The following is a 17,174-nucleotide window of genomic DNA, read 5'->3' on the forward strand; positions in this document are numbered from 1 at the left end:
CACATAGAAATAAATTCAAGAGCCATGAAACATAGACCTATTGGCTCAGAAAAAAATAACGTAGGCAAACATGACTATTGTATATTAAGAAATTTAGAAAATTTGTCAGCATTTAATTTCTTTGGGAAAATATTATAGGACAAAGAGCCAGACATTATGTGGCAATGACATTCAGCTGTTGCTTTCTTAAGCTCTGTGGTTAATAGATATTTCACTATATTTATTGAGCAATATTTATTACTAAATCACATCAGAAGGTAGTAAGAAGAATTTGCTCCTGTCATGATTTTTGCCCAAACAAACAGAAGTCAACGTCACAGATGCTGCACTCATCTCTCCTGAGACATGAAGTGGAGAGTCACACTATCAAAAGAGGAAAGATGGAGCGTTGTACGTTGTTTACTTTTCTATCCCTATCTTATCTAGAATAGTGTTTGGCACATGTTAGGTACTCACTAAATCCTAACTGAATGAATGAATGCAGTATCAAAGAGACAGAATGAATGATTTTGGACATGAACGTGACCTCTCATGAATAGATTTGGGAGGCTGCTCCATGAATCAATTGGAGTGTAGTATCCTTGGAGCCTAGAGTAATATAGGGTTTAATTCCCAAGGATAGTCAGGGGTTGTAAATTGGTGGCCTGAATGAGTGACTATATTCTCCACCCCTGAACCTATGTTGCCTGGCTTATGCTAAAAAAAGTTACATTAAAATGTTGGATTTCTAACTTAACATTTTTAATAAGTAAAATGTGTTGAAAATTGAGTCAAAATAAATTCTGTCTATTTGTTGTGGTTTGGGTTGTGTTGTTGATTAGGCTACGGATCAGTTTCTGAATGATGCTTGTTAAGTCGTAAGGGGAGGCCCAGAAAGCCAGAGTGGACTGTGGTGGCACACGCCCTCCAGAAGGTCTTCCATGGGAGCAGCATCAATCCCTACGGTGCTCGTAAGGCAAGCTTCGAAATTAATGTGTTCCACAAATGTGTACTGAGGGGTTGCTAGGTGTCAGACACCGTACGTCACTAGAGAGACACCGATCGTGATCAAGGCAGTTGGAAAAGTAGAAAGAGACAGATCAGAACTGTTGTGAGAATGAATGTAAATAGGGTGGAGGTGCTGGGGGTAGGAGAAGTTTGGAGATATGGAGGAATTGACAATGACCCAACAAAGACGGGGCATTCCCTGGGAAAATATTTACATGGTGATCATCTCCAGGGGTTGATGTGTGAACTAATAAGGACTTTATGAAGATAAATGCAGAAAAAAAAAAAAAACGATGGCCTCTCCAGCCATTTCTCATGATGCAAAAGGTCTAACCAGAGTTTTGGTCTGGGCAGTGATGAAAGTCAGTTTGTAGTCTAAAGGCAGAGATGTTTGGACATCATCAGATTGTGAGACCAGGTTAAACAGTGGATTATAGAATCAGACAGCCTGGACCCAAATCCTGCTCCTTCACTTATTAGGTATGTGAATTCTGTAGGTTATTTGAACCCTTGGAACCTCAGTTTCCTCAGCTGGAAGATGGGGATAATTAAAGTGTCCATCTAATCAGAATAATAAATGCAAAGTGCTTGACATGGCACATTAAAAAAAGGCTCTCCACAACTGAGGGCTCTATTTTCCTTGGAGTTATTATGGAAATTCAGAAAAAGGAAAAAGATGGAGGTAGGAAAAAAAGTCCCTATGAAAGGCATGTAAGCTTTGAATACTAACATATGAATGTATGTTCATGGGAAATTAAAAATACATCAACTCTCTGACTCCATCTTAGGTGAATTCTTTCTTCTGTACAAAAACAGTGTTCAGTGGGTTTTCACAATGTGGACATTACCAGCTGCGACTTAGTAGCTGGAACACCACCCACTGTCGACCCCAACTCTTAGTGTCACCACTGCTCCTCTCTTGGTCTGTCTCTTGGTAAAAGACAAACCAAGAACGTGCATTTTTCTGCAGAGACCACAGGGACAGGTTTCTCTGGACACACCCTAAAGCCACATGCTCAAGTAGGTAGTTGACAGGGAAGACTCCAGATGTACTTGCCATCCTCATAGGAAGATAGATGACATGATTTTGTTACATGGTCAGATGTTCATGTGCACAGTCAGGTTGCCTGTACCCTCCCTCTTGGTGTAGCCTGAAGTCAAGCCCAAGTGTGATGAGATGAACTCTAGTTAGACTCACAGTTCCAGTAGTTGAAGGTGAGAATTCAGACCAACATCAACTTGCTGACCTGTGATTAGAACTTGACACTTGGTCACAATTACCTGACTGTGTACCAGACACTTTCACCTGCTGTCTTGTTTCTTAAATGAGATTATCCCCATTTCACAGATAAAACCACTGGGGCTCAGAGAATTGAGGAAGTGTCCAGGCTGAGAATTGAAGCCAAAAACTTAAGCTTTTCATGATACTTGTAAACTTAGCCAGAAGCCATTCTTAGTTCTGTGCCCCTCAACCTACTAGGAGAAAGAGGTCAATCCTGTTCTCACCCCCCATCATGGGTGCCTCCTTACCTTCTCCATTTGAGTCCAATAGTCCAGTACATCACTTGCAAAGTTAAATTCCTCAGGTGTATCACTGTCATTCCATCTTAGGGCTCCAGCTCCCGATAAAGACTGGCAGCGCAGGCGCTGAAGGGCAGGGTGGAAGCCACAGCGGGCTCTGTGGATGTCCCAGAGGACTCGGAACTTCATCAGCCGTTGCATGGTGGAGCAGTCCTCAGGAAGCAGGCACAGAATTCTCAGGCCACCACCTGCCTTGAGAAGAGATGGCTAATATGTCGGTCATTAGAGCAGGAATTTCTTCCACAAAAGGAAGGCACATTCTGGTTAACTGCTAGAGTGATAACTTTGTTTCAGCTCACTGGAATATGGAAGGCACAACTTACTGATTAAGGTGGGGATTTCTCTTTCCAGATGAGGCAAAAAATGATGGGGAGGGGCTATAACTACCAGATAAGGATGGCACATATTTCTGAGGGTCTTCTCCTTCTCTTTTTTTTAACCCCCTGGGATGGCAGCCATGTGGCCACCTCCTTTTTGGTAGAAACTCATCGTTTTGAAAGCCCTGTACCTCATGTTATCCTTGCTCTGGAGACCTCTCTTCCCACCGAGCCCAAATGTATGGTTCTTATGGAAACTAACATATTTTTAGATGATTCCACCCCCTGTTCAAAGTTGGTCCAGAGCTGAGCAGTCATTTCCCATGATTTTTTAATCCAAACTGGGCTAATCATAATCCCTCTCCAAAATTTGTGTGTGTGCTTGTTACCAAAGGGTATATAAGGCAGTCTCTCCTTGGTAGAAGCCATGAAATGCACACTTTGGAAATTGTCGGTGGCTATAATTCCTGTCATGTGGAGATAACTGCTCTGCATGAGTGAAGAAAACATGGAAGATTTCAGAGACATGGAAATAAGGGGCAGAGAGTATCTCAGAGGCATGCCAGTCTCTGGTTCAGAACTATTGTTCCTGAGGCCCATCTGCATCTCTACCCCTCTCTTGGTAATATCCTGTCCTGAATTCTATGAGCCAACAGTTTTTCCTGCCTGAGATTGGGTTTCTGTCACTTGAGACTCTAAGAATATTGACAACTATGCACCACCACACTCAGGACAGAGGAGGCTAATATCACAGCACCTTCCTTACTGGACCGGGATCTGGCCTCGGGGTTTTCCCCAGGACAGCATTCCAGGTAGCTATTACCAATCCATCACTTGACCTATGAAACAAAGTTTCTTTGCCACTCCAAATCCCAACAAATGCTTCTAACATGGGAGCAGAACGCTCATTTATTAGGATGCTTCTTGAAGTTCGATTGTGAAAATTGGCTTAAGCTAGAACTTCTGTGAGAAGAAAGCCACTTCACAAATAGCTCTGAGGTTCAAGCACTTCATCACTGCAAACAATTAAGCCTCCTCCCCCTGTTTCAGCAATAAGATAATACTGTTTGACAATAGACCCATAAAAGAGATCAATAAAACTTGACTCAATTTATTTTCAACCTGTTTAGACTCGTAGTAACCTAACCCCAATTAATTTTGATGCTGCCCTCAGAACCCTGCTACTGTCTGCAGAAAAGAGGACAGATATGTGAAAGCTTCATCCCTTAGAGTTTCCTTGTCTGTGTGGATCCTTAGACCCCATGAACTAAAGTATGTCCCCTTCCTTTTTAGTGCCTGTCAATCAATAGTACTGTCTTTTGTTTTATCAGAGCACTTAAGGGAAGAAAGACCCTAAGATAATCAGCTGGCCCAGGCGTTTGACCCTCATCCTTTGGAGGAAAAAATTTGAATTGCCAATATTTAAAATCTGGGACATTTCATTTAAAATGTGAATTGAAGATTTCTCTTGAAAACTCAGAAGGCCTGGCAACATTGGGCCTTTATTTCAACCTGGCACCAACTGGTTGGAGCTGAAAATTAAACGGAATGTTGTCCAATTCAACAGGGTTTCCACTACTCCCTATGTTGTTACAGCTACTTGCTTCTGCACTTACTGTACCTAATCAGCTCTTGTCGACATTTGAGCTTAAAACCCCCATTCTAGGCCAACATCCCAAGAGGGACAGGGATTTCCCCAAGGTTTCAAGGCAAGTTTAGTAGCAGAGCTACTTCTAAAACCTGCTTTTCCTGCTGTTTTTTCCAACACCTACCTCTCTTCACAGGCATGAGCTCATTGAGAGCAAGAAACCAGACTCAGTTGCTATTTTTATACACAGGTGTTTACATCACTGCAGGATTGTCCTTAAAATACTCAAGGACAGTGCAAACAACCCCTTAATAAGTGGCTAAAAACCAAAACAACACCAAGAGAAATAATGAGGAAATTAATTAATCCTTTATTATGGGCTGAATTGTGTCCCCTCAAAATTCACATATTGAAGTCCTAACCCTCAATACCTCAGAATGTGACTGTATTTGGACATAGAATCTTTAAAGAGGTAATTAAGTAAAACGAGGTCATTAGATGGACCCTAATCCCATATGACTGGTACACAGTGCCTTGACGAGTTCTTGCAACAGAGCTTTGATTTCACAAGCATTTGGACTGAAAAGCTGTTTATTTTATGAGGCAACATCCTTAGCGTGTTATAGGGGATCCTAGAGTTACAGAGCCAGGTTTGGCTCCACTGGGTACCAGCTGAGCGATCTTGACCGCCATTCATGTCTCCAAACTTGAGGGCATAGTAGTAATACCCACTATCTGGCTTCCACAGGATTAGCACGATAATCAATATAAATCACTTTGCCAGCACTGAGTCTGATACAGAATAAGGGCTCAATAAATGTTGAGGTGCCTTCTAACTCCCAGCAAATTCTGAGGCCAACCCCTTCCCTGTTAGATATTAAAAACATATTTTTTAATAAAAGGCATTCACCTTATATACTGTGAACAAACTTCTGCATAATGGAGTTTTCTTTCCAGTGTCTATTTTCTGGGTCTTTTTTACCCCTCTCGGTACCCTCCTCCCATAGCCCACCACATTCAGAGCTGTCTAACATTAAATCGATCACCCATGTGCCAGCCACGGTGCTAGGCATATCACATGTATATTCCCATTGAGCCCTCTCTCTCGATATCACCATCCTCATTTTGCAGTAAAGGAAAAGAAGTGTCAGAGAAGTTAAGAGACATGCTCAAGGTCTGTGTAAGTGGCACTGCCAGAATTTGAAATTGGGTCTTCAGATTTTAAGTTCAGCATATACTTTACTGCACTGTGGCAGATAAACACACACATATAAACACAACCCCCCCCCCCAAGAAGCTGTCATTCACCTCCATCTTACCTGGTACTGTCTAGGAAACACTTGGGTTAGGTCTTGGATGGGGACTTTGCAGGTTCAGTTCTCTCTGATCAGAAGTTCAGTTCTCTCTGTGCACAAAACAGAACTTGGTCCCTGGCCACAGCTGGGGTGGAAAACTTGGCAGGCATTGAATGATTCAGAAGGGGGAGGAGATGCTCACGTATAATGGGTCAGAAAGCAATCACAAGCCCTCATGGAGAGAAAATCGGTTAGAAAAACAAACTATATAAAGTAATCTCCAATTATTGTAGGGAGGCCTTGCGTTGTGAATGAACAGATAAAGCCAAATGGAGCACTTTCACAAGTTCTCTGTAGCTAACCTGCTCCCCTCTCCCAGTCCCAGGTCTCCAATGTTCTCATTTAAATGACAGCCAGGTGGCAGCGTTGCCTAGTAGTTAAAGTCTGTGATCCGAGGCAGAGAGATTTGGGTTTAAGCGTCAGGTCTGCCGCTTACGCTCTCTTTGACCTTCGTGGACCTCCTTCTTCTACACTTCAGTTTCCTTATCTATGAGATGGGATGGCAATAGTGACACCTATTTCCTATGGTTGCTCTTTCTTGTTGTCATTGTTAGTATCAGATGAAATAATTCATGAAACGCACATAGCACAGTGCTTGGCATAATCAATGTTGCCTGTTTTTATTAACGTGGGATTCTAAGAGAAACAGTGTGGTGTACTGGCAAGATGCAGGGTCTTTGGTATCCCAAAGTCTTGAGCTTAAATCCTGGCACAGACTCTTATAAGATGGCCCATGGCAAGCCATTTACCTCTTCTAACTTTTGTCTTCTCATCTGAAAAGTGGAGGAGTGGGTGGTTGTTAATAAGATTTGTCCCACGGGATCTTTGAAAGGTTCGCACAATGTACGGTCTGCAGCGTGCCTGGCCCAGCCATGTAGACACTGGGTTGACATTGATGTTGCATTGGATAAGTCCAGATTGTCACAAGTAGTGGCTTGTACTGTTCATTTTCTTCTAGAGCCATTTTGGGGAGTTGTAAGGGGATGGGGGATGTCTAGTATCCTGGTGCAACTTTCCCAGCACCTTTTGCCTCCCAACCTCCATTGAACCAGGGAGAAAAATACCTCTGCTCAAAGCCACCACCAAAGACTGCTGGAGACAGCTAGAACACCCCTGCTAGGGCGGAGGGCCAAGCCTGGCTTCTGAGGGGTGGGTCTTGCTCTTTCTGGCTGATGCATTCATGGTGAATCCTTGCTCAGGATAGACTCTTATTTTATGGAGAGGAGCAAGTAAGCAGGCAGGGCTAGTTGACTGGCCATAGTAAGCTAAGGATTATGAAGTACAAAACACCCTATTACTCAAGCAGAAGAGGCGGTCACTTTTGAGAAGAGAGTGGGGACAGGAGGAACAGTGCACGAGGTGCCCTCTGGATCTCAGTAGATCTCCCGTGTGGAACTGTTACACCAGCATTGTGGTCAAGAAGACAGGCTCTGGGGCCGGGCAGCCTGGGTTTCAGTCTAGCTTTTATCTGTTACCAGCTCTGGGACACTGAGCGAGTTTAGTATCCCTTTGTGCCTCAGATACAGTAGAATTCTCTAAAGATTCCATGTGCACGTCTCTCTCATGTCCAAGCTTCTTCTGTAGTTAGGGTGAGGCTATTGAATTCCACTTTTGGACAAGGAACTGCAGGTGGAAGTGACACAAGTCACTTCTGGTCTAGGGCATTTAAGAGCTGCTATGAGTTCTCTATAATCTTCTTCTGACTCAGTAGTCCTGGTAACTGGGTAGGGACATAGAAGCATCAAAATATGGCAGAGATTCTATCAGCCTGGCTCTCTGTAGGGCCCTTTCTGCATTACACATTTCAGATATCACATTCTCTCATACCTTCTGCGGGGCTTGCTGGGACATCTGGACCTCCCAAACCAATTGTGGGACAGGCTCTATATCCAGCTCACAGCCCCAGGGGTCTCTGTTTCTCTTCTCCCAGGACCCTCTTCTTTTCAGAGTACCTGGGCCCTGGTGGGACGTGGACGACAGAATGGTGCCCATGGGTGGGTAGAGAAGAATGACTGAAAAAAGTCATGACTCCATCAAAAAGCCAGAACTTAGAGTCTGAAAATATACCTGCTCTTCTGAGCAAATGCCCCTGCCCTGCTCACTCCTCCCCTCTATCTCCCCTTCTGTAGGCAGACTGGCTCTTTTGGTGGACTGAAGTTTTAATTAAGGGTAGCTAAAATTAAACAGCAATGTTAATCAGCCCTTTCATTGCTCTCTTCTACCTTTCTGTTATCACATCCTGCCTTTTCTGAGTCTTCTTTCTCAGTATTGATCATAGGATTCTCTTCCTCTTTATTCTCTTAAAGTATTATTGTTCTCCAAGGACTCATCCACACCCAACAGTTTCCCTCATTCCATTTATTCCCTCTCTCTCTCAATAATTTCCTAACCACATTAAAAATCTTTACTTCCCCCAGAGTTCAAACTTAAATATCCAGCTGATTACTAAATATACACTAACCTCAGTATTTCATAGACAGCATAGATAAATTAACATGACCACAATTGAATTCTGTGTTCCTGCCTCCAAACTTATTCCTCTCAGAGTCTTACAACCACCTATCCCAGTTTACTTAGTCAAACACCTAGACATCATAATTCTGTGCCTCCTTGCCCTTAACCCTATCTGCCTTATTTAGTCACTAAGTTACCAGGTTCCAAGAAGAAGGAATTCTTCTTCTAAGCATTTCTCAAATTCTCCTTTAATACATTTACCACTCAGTTACCAAGGTAATCATTTAGAAATAAATTGTTGACTGAGTTCATTACTGTCCAGATAAAGTCCAAACTTTTTATCATGTGTTATAATGACCACCCCTTCTGACATTTCGCAACTTGAACCTGATGTTGAAATAATATTGAATGCAAGTGAGGTGACTATCCTTTTTCAGGGTAAGTTCCTCCTTCTATCTACAGATAATTGCAGCAATCCGGGGGCAACTTAGGCCATCAACACATACACAAGTTAGTTAGTCTGTGAATTCTCTAGAGCTAATGATTATCCAGGGAAGTTATGCACAACATATACTGGGTCACAGGGAGTTGACAATCATTACTTCTTGGTTCTGAGGGTTACTGGGGCATCTTAAAGGCTTTAACTAGACAAAGACAGGAAGGATGAGGTAGTCTATTTTTATCTCATCATGAAAAAAACAAGAGTCCGTGATTTCCTTGTGCAGGCACATCTTCAAGATATTGCAAGTTCAGTTCCAGACCACTGCAATAAAGCGAATATCGTAATAAAGTGAGTCTCACAAATTTTTCTCAGTTTCCCAGTGCATATAAAAGTTATGTTTACACTGTACTGTAATCTATTGTGTGCAGTAGCAATATATCTTTCAAAAAGTACATAACTTAATTTAAAAATACTTTATTGCTAAAAAATGCTAACCATCATCTAACAACACAGGGTTGCCCAAACCCCTCAATTTGTAAAAACCACAGTATCTGTGAAGCGCAATAAAGTGAAACAATAAAATGAGTATGCCTGTAGTTACAGTAAGCCAATCTGAAAGGTACTGGCTTAATACTGTGATTTCTATATACAAGCCAAATGGAGAAGGAGATGGAGTGAAGGGAAGAGAGGCAGATTCTGTACTTTGGGTAAGTCATAGATTTTCCCTAAAAGTGTGGGTTCCCAACATCACTCATTCCAGAGCCTGGAAAAGGTAAGGAGATCATAGGATGGGCATTGAGTAAGGAGATGTGATCAAAATCATTCTCACTATAGGAGAAAGATAACACTTAAAGTGTCAGAATGATCAATCTGCTAGATTTAAAATTTTGGGGAGGGTGGGAGGGAGGCTCAAGAGGGAGGGGATATGGGGATATATGTATAGATATAGCTGATTCACTTTGTTGTACAGCAGAAACTAACACAACATTGCAAAGCAATTATACTCCAATAAGGATATAAATAAATAAATATCTTTAAATACAAAAAAAAAAAAATTGGAATGTGTCAGTTAAAAATGATATTCCCTTCAACAGTGATAAATCCAGATTGTGAAAAAGTTTTGCTGTTTGATTAGCAGAGTATATTTCTCTATGAGGCCAAACATAAAACTCTGGTGAATTTGAGTAGACTCCAGGAGATGAGTGTATCACAGTATATTCACATTCTGGTGGATATTTTATTTTATTATTGATTTGTAATTAACATACAATATTATATTAGTTTCAGGTGTACAACAGTGAACTGATATTTTTATACATTATTAAACAATCAGGACTTCCCTGGTGGCGCAGTGGTTAAGAATCCGCCTGCCAATGCAGGGGACACAGGTTCGAACCCTGGTCCGGGAAGATCCCACATGCCACAGAGCAACTAAGCCTGTGCGCCACAACTACTGAGCCTGTGCTCTAGAGCCTGCGAGTCACAACTACTGAGCCTGCGTGCCTAGAGCCCGTGCTCTTCAACAAGAGAAGCCACCGCGATGAGAAGCCCATGCACCGCAACGAAGAGTAGCCCCCACTAGCCACAATTAGAGAAAGCCCGCACACAAGCAACGAAGACCCAACGCAGCCAAATAAATAATTAATTTTAAAAAATGATAAGATGAAAAAAAAATGATAAAATGATCAACATAATAAGAACAGTTAACATCATCACCATACAAAGTTGTTACAATATTTTGACTACATTTCCTATCTGTACATTACATCCCTGTGACTTATTTATTTTATATCTGGAAGTTTGTACCTATAATTCTGTTCACCTGTTTTTTTCATCCCCCACCAACCCCCATCCCCTCTGGCAACCACCAGTTTGTTCTCTGTATCTATCAGTCTCTTTCTGTTTTGTTTGTGTGTTCATTTGTTTTCAAGTTATTATACATTATTCTCAAGTTAATAAAGTCATTCAGCAGTGCAGTGATTCCCTAAGGTAGTGGTATCCAGATTGAATATGTACACCCCTCAGTCAAATATTTTTTAACACACTCCCCTAATACATGTTTATTTATAAATTATACATATGTATTTATGTGCATCATACAAATATCAAAAATAATTTTAAAGAATGAATAAAAAGTACAGATAATTTGAAGTTCTCCTATTTTCTTTCCCATCCCAGTTGCCCTTCTCACTCTCACTTCTAAGTCCCCTGTCTGCAAAAAAAAAAAACAAAAAAAAAACAACTGCAACATTCTACAGAGTTCCCAAGAAACTATAAAGATGCCTCAAAATTGACAAGAGACAGAGACTTTGAACTCATGTGATTTTCAAATTGAAATTTACACATTTGGAGTGACTTTTTTAAGATAAAGGGAATCCTCAATTTAAACAAACAATTTTTGAGGGTCATAACTCCAAAAATGCCAAGGATTATTTCTCTAAAAGCTAAATAAGTAGTTTGTAAGAAACATCTACATAAATATATGGTTCAGTCAAATCTTTAATGCAGAACTGGGGAAGATACATCCTTACCTGGTTTGAAAGCTAAGATTTTGAGCTTCAAAGCCATCTTGGAAACACTGGTGTTCTGGGCCTAACATTCACTGTATGCATGAAACTCTGAGTAAAAAAGCTTTCCAGAAAAACCATACAATTATTTTTAAGCAGCTTACCACAAACAACTATTTATCTAATGGGGAAACAAAACTTTCCCTCTAACCAGAAAAGAAGGTACAGATTTTCCCCGCTGAAAAGTGAGGCTTTTTCAGGTCAATGGAGACTTAGAAAACCTAGTGCTACAACTCTGTTATAGAATTCACTATATGCATAACTCAGTGAAGATAATTTTCTTTCACTGGAAAAAAAATGTGCATCAAATTTCTCTCATGGAGCTAGTTAGAAAGATCTAAGTAAATGCACGGTGAAATCAAGTCTTTAAAGTAGAATTTGGGGAAGATACAAAGTTACCTCATTTGAAAGCTAAGATTTTTGCCCCTTGAAAGCTGCCCAAGAAACACTATTTGTGGGTCTACCATTCACTGTATGCATGACTTACTGAGTCAAACTTATTTTTACTGTGAAATTTACCTCAAATTTTCTATTAATACACTATATTTCAGACCTGCCCTGAATGACAAGACTCTTTGTAGACACTTAAGCATGAAGAAATGGAGAACAAAGGAACTAGGCATCTTTTCACTATGTCCTCAATGAGTTTACTGTTGTATTATATATATTCAAGTTTCTTTCCCCATAAAATTGCAGGTTCCATAAGAATGAAGGGCATATAAGCAATTATATGGGCAAGACGAGACACCTGGGAAATCCTAACTGTCTCCTTGAACTGAAAGCTCAGGGCAAGGCTTGACCAAGCCCCACTTTTCGGCTTTATACTGCAAATGTAATTTGGTTCATTTTTCAAATTAAACTTTTATTTATTTTTTTTATTGGAGTATAGTTGCTTCACACTGCTGTGTCAGTTTCTGCTGTAGAGCAAAGTGAATCAGCCATACATATACATATATCCCCTCTTTTCTGGATTTCCTTCCCATTTAGGTCACCACAGAGAACTGAGTAAAGTTCCCTGTGCTATACTATAGGTTCTTATTAGTTATCTGTTTTATAAATAGTAGTGTATGTATGTGAATCCTAATCTCCCAATTCATCCCAGGCCCCCCATTTCCTCTTTGGTATCCATACGTTTGTTCTCTACGTCTGTGTCTCTATTTCTGCTTTGCAAATAAGATCATCTATACCATTTTTCTAGATTCCACATATGTGTTAATATACAATATTTGTTTTTCTCTTTCTGACTTACTTCATTTTCTATGACAGTCTCTAGGTCCATCCACGTCTCTGCAAATGACACAATTTTGTTACTTTTTATGGCTGAGTAATATTCCATTGTATATATGTACCACATCTTCTTTATCCATTCCTCTGTCGATGGACATTTAGGTTGCTTCCATGTCCTGGCTATTGTAAATAGTGCTGCAATGAATATTGGGGTGCATGTATCTTTTTGAATAATGGTTTTCTCTGAGTGTATGCCCAGGAGTGGGATTGCTGGGTCATATGGTAGTTCAATTTGTAGTTTTTTAAGGAACTTCCATACTGTTCTCCATAGTGGCTGTATCAGTTTAAATTCCCACCAACAGTTTAAGAGGGTTCCCTTGTCTCCACACCCTCTTATATGGAAAAGGCTAGAATCATCCATATGGTAATAGGTTACAGGTGGAGTCATCTGTATGAATTCATGTTTGCCATCATACGCATTCAACTTGCTCCATACAGATAGTGGTTGTTACGTGTATATACACAGATTAGTATATAGACACATTCTTCTTTGCACTGTCCGCTGAGATGGCAAAGAATCAAGAACACCTTAGTAGTGATGAGCACACTGAACTCCCTGATTTAGGTTTTAAATACCATTCTCCAAAAGGAGAAACAAGGGCACTTTGAAGAACTGGCTGATACTAAGACTGAAGCAGGATATGCAAAGTGAGTGCACAGCAACTTTCCTTAGTGCCAGGAAGTAAGGTAGTTCTCAAAAACCAACAAACAAAACAACAAAAAACAAAGACGGGGTGCACAAGCAGGACACTGGAGCTACCTGAAAGAGAACCCAATGGCTAAAGCTGGAACTATTTGAGCAAGAAAACATATAAAGAAGTACTGCACTATTCTAGAAAACATAAAAGAAATTTCAAGGAGTCCATATGGAGAGAAATAAACATTTTCCATATAGAAAAAATCTGCATGATTACATAGATACTCAGTCCTCAAAGACAAGAAACATAACTTCCCACTCCTTATGATGTGCACATAGTGATTTCATCAAAGAGAAGGTACACTATGGACAGAGGAGAAACCTGACTAACACTGCCCCAGCCAGGTGATTAAAGGCAACATCAAGTCGTCATCTCGAAAGTAAACATCCTAGAGATGAAGTGATCGAAAGTAAACATCCTAGAGATGAAGTGATAAGAATGACATTGTGCCTCCTGATCGTCACCCCTCCTTGCCCCAGAAAACTAATAACCCCAGTCTAAACATTTGAAATATCATAAAATATATACCAACTAGGACTGTTATATAAAATACATGAACAATACTCCTCAAAACTTTCCAGATTATGAAAAATATGCCAAGTCTGAGAAACTGTCACAGCCAAGTGGAGCCTAAGGAGACATGATGACTAAATACAATGTGCCAGCTGGGCTGGGTCCTGGAACAGAAAAAGTTAAAACCCACCCAAGCAAATCTAAGTAAAATGTGGACTTTAGTTAATAATATTGTATCAATTTTGGCTATTAATTGTGACAATGTACCAAGTGTTATGACATTCACAATTAGGGTGAACTGAGTCTTAGGCATGTGTAAACTCTCAATACTATCTTCACAATATTTTTTTTTTCACAAATCTAAACCTATTATAGGGAATTCCCTGACAGTCCAGTGGTTAGGACTCCACGCTTCCACTGCAGGGGGCACAGGTTTGATCCCTGATCAGGGAACTAAGATCCCACATGCCATGCAGTGCGGCCAAAAAAAAAAAAATTTAATTTAATTTAAATTTAAAAAATAAATCTATTATAAAATTAAGTTTTTAATAATCATTGTTTTATCTTTTTACATATGATTGCATATTTACTCCTACTATTAGTAACTAGTAATTGACACAACTACTCTTATTGTACCCTTGTTTTATTTAAATACTAGCATTTATGCTGCCATTATGTATACATTAGATCAAGTACTACACAATAATATATAATTCACAGAAACATCCATTTTACCTATTTTATGTTAAAATAATACATATATGCATACATTACATTGTGTATTATATAATTATGTGGTTTTCTGGTTTTGAAGTGTCTCTGTAAAGTTGGTCACCATGGATGGTAGACAATATTGAGATTTTAGAGAGTGTATTTCACACCATGGCTGAACATTTTCAAAAAAGGAACAAACAGCCAAGTGATTCATTGTGACTGGCTCAGTTGTTCTGAATAATCCTTGTTTTTATTTTGTTCCCATGCATACCTTTCAGCAGTAACAAACAGAATCAAATATTTCCAATTCAAAGAGATATTCAAAGATTGGCAGAATGTACAGTGAGTTTGAGGGGTTTCAGGCTAAAGGAGAAAGAAGTGACCATGAGGTGGCAGGAGCATGCAACAAGCTTCATGTGGGCAACTCTGACAAGGTTTGCATGAAGAGAAGTCCATCACAGCAGGAGACCTTCCAATGGTTAATACCCAGAAGCAGAAGGTGGCCAGGCATCTCTCTGGGAAGAGGGGAACTGGAGAGGAAGCTGACGTGCCTAAGTGAGGTCCCTGCGCTGCCAGGCTGGGAGTCTCAGAGCACTCAGAAGGGCAGCAGTAGCTTGGGGTCTTGCAGAGCTACAGGGTTGGACTTACCTACAATTAGCAGATGTTGGGCACAGTTTCACGGGATATGAAAATCAGGAACAATGTAAATGACTAAAACTCTCTTACTGAGGCTATGTTTTAAAACACTCAATGTATAAAAATTTGAGTTTAGCACCAGGAGGCTTTTGAGCTAACGGGGGTACCAGCCCGCCAATACACCAGAGCCATCTTTGGCTCATTGATAGAACATAAACAGAATTGGTTACCACAAAGATACAGTATTTCACCATGATCTTTTCTAAAACAGAAGGGTTTAAAAGAATTATTCAAACTCATAATTTACTAGATGATGTTTTCCAGCAAGTGATAAAATCAATTTAAAGAATAAAAGAATATTTTATCTAAGTGACTTAGATTCTGATAAGTTTCATGCAATAACTAATTCACTTCTTAGGAGATCATAAGAATATACTGAAAGCTCAGAATGTTTCTGAGTTAAGAGGAATTATAGGTTATTATACTGTTGATAAACCTAATCATATAGCTAATGATGGATGGAGATATGGCCCTTATTTATGTAATAAAATTCAAAATGAATTTTAAATGCTACTAGGAAATTAGGTTAGACCCGGAAAATATTGAGAATATAAGAAGAAAAAATACCTCTCCTTTTTCAAATTCGATGAACTGGTGGGATAGTCTCATGTCTAATATACATATATTCAATAAGTACATACACATAAAATATCAAATGAAGAAATACACTATGATGAAATCAAATCATCCTGATGCAATGAGATTCGATTATATATGTAACTTGTCATTACAGGATGATATTTTCAACTCAGTTGAAAGTTAATAAAGATATATAAAAACCAATTCTGATATTAAATAAAGCCACATGCTCAGTACAAGGCCTATCTCCTTTCTTACAGCAAATGAAACGAGGCTTGAAAGTATGGGTGATGAATGTAAAATGTAGGAAGACATATGAATATAATATCTAAATTAGAAAATACGCAAAGAAGAGGGACTTCCCCGGTGGCGCAGTGGTTAAGAATCCGCCTGCCAATGCAGGGAACACGGGTTCGAGCCCTGGTCCAGGAAGATCCCACATGCTGTGGAGCAACTAAGCCCGTGCACCATAACTACTGAGCCTGCGCTCTAGAGCCCGTGAGCCACAGCTACCGAAGCCCACGTGCCTAGAGCCCGTGCTCCGCAACAAGAGGAGCCACCACAATGAGCAGCCCGCACACTGCAACGAAGACCCAACGCAGTCAAAAATAAATAAAAATAAATAAATAAATTTAACCAAAAAAAAGAAAATACGCAAAAATGAAAAATATAGAAATTGGAAATGTATGAAGGTAAGCATCAATGTTCATATATTTAAAAACACCATCATGCTGCTGCTTCTAAAACTGATGCACAGATTTTGCTTAGTGCCATATTAACCAATTCTAATGTGGTCTTGATCATTTAATTAACAATAAGTAACAGTGGGGTCCTGTGAATGAGGTTTTAGTAAGCTTAAATCATTCAAACTTATTTAAGATCGTCATAGATCATGAGAAATTATAAAACACAGCAAGTCTCTCAACTGAAAAGGAGACAAGCTAACAAGTATATTCTTTTTTTTTTTTTTTTAAAGTAGAGGGAAGGATTTTTTTTTTTTAATTTATTTATTTTTGGCTGTGTTGGGTCCTCGCTTCATGCGAGGGCTTTCTCTAGTTGTGGCAAGCAGGGGCCGCTCCTCATCGCGGTGCGCGGGCCTCTCACTGTCGCGGCCTCTCCTGTTGCGGAGCACAGGCTCCAAACGCGCAGTCTCAGCAGCCGTGGCTCACGGGTCCAGTTGCTCCGCAGCATGTGGGATCCTCCCAGACCAGGGCTCGAACCCGTGTCCCCTGCATTGGCAGGCAGATTCTCAACCACTGCGCCACCAGGGAAGCCCCAAGTATATTCTTAAAACATTATTAGTGACCTTGCTTTCATTAAAGACAGTAAAGTAAAATTATAATAAATTCTGCTTTGGATATATATGAAATATTTAAGTTTAAAATAACGTAAGTTT

The 17,174-nt window shown here is 40.1% G+C and overlaps 2 protein-coding genes across 9 annotated transcripts in view; both read right to left on the reverse strand.

Moving 5' to 3' along the window:
• Window positions 1-17,174, reverse strand: part of LOC132349529 (acyl-coenzyme A synthetase ACSM1, mitochondrial) — a 62,215-nt gene that overhangs the window by 44,902 nt on the left and 139 nt on the right. The window contains exons 2-3 of one of the 2 annotated variants that reach the window (XM_059897964.1): window positions 5,793-6,601; window positions 2,518-2,760 (exon numbers count right to left, since the gene is read on the reverse strand). In XM_059897964.1, coding sequence (XP_059753947.1) covers window positions 2,518-2,709 — 192 coding nt within the window. In that variant the 5' untranslated portion in view covers window positions 2,710-2,760; window positions 5,793-6,601. Of the gene's footprint in view, window positions 1-2,517; window positions 2,776-5,792; window positions 6,602-17,174 lie in introns of both variants that reach the window. The other variant, XM_059897965.1, reaches the window with a different exon arrangement.
• The window catches only part of THUMPD1 (THUMP domain containing 1), a 39,577-nt gene continuing 25,074 nt past the window's right edge, over window positions 2,672-17,174 (reverse strand). Inside the window, exons 6-7 of one of the 7 annotated variants that reach the window (XR_009497684.1) lie at window positions 12,541-12,578; window positions 6,610-9,045 (exon numbers count right to left, since the gene is read on the reverse strand). The gene's annotated coding sequence lies outside the window, so the exon portion shown is untranslated. The other 6 variants (XM_059897973.1, XM_059897976.1, XM_059897971.1 and 3 more) reach the window with 6 other exon arrangements.

The sequence above is a fragment of the Balaenoptera ricei genome, chromosome 15 (assembly GCF_028023285.1).
Source record: "Balaenoptera ricei isolate mBalRic1 chromosome 15, mBalRic1.hap2, whole genome shotgun sequence".
Taxonomy (NCBI): Eukaryota; Metazoa; Chordata; class Mammalia; order Artiodactyla; family Balaenopteridae; genus Balaenoptera; species Balaenoptera ricei.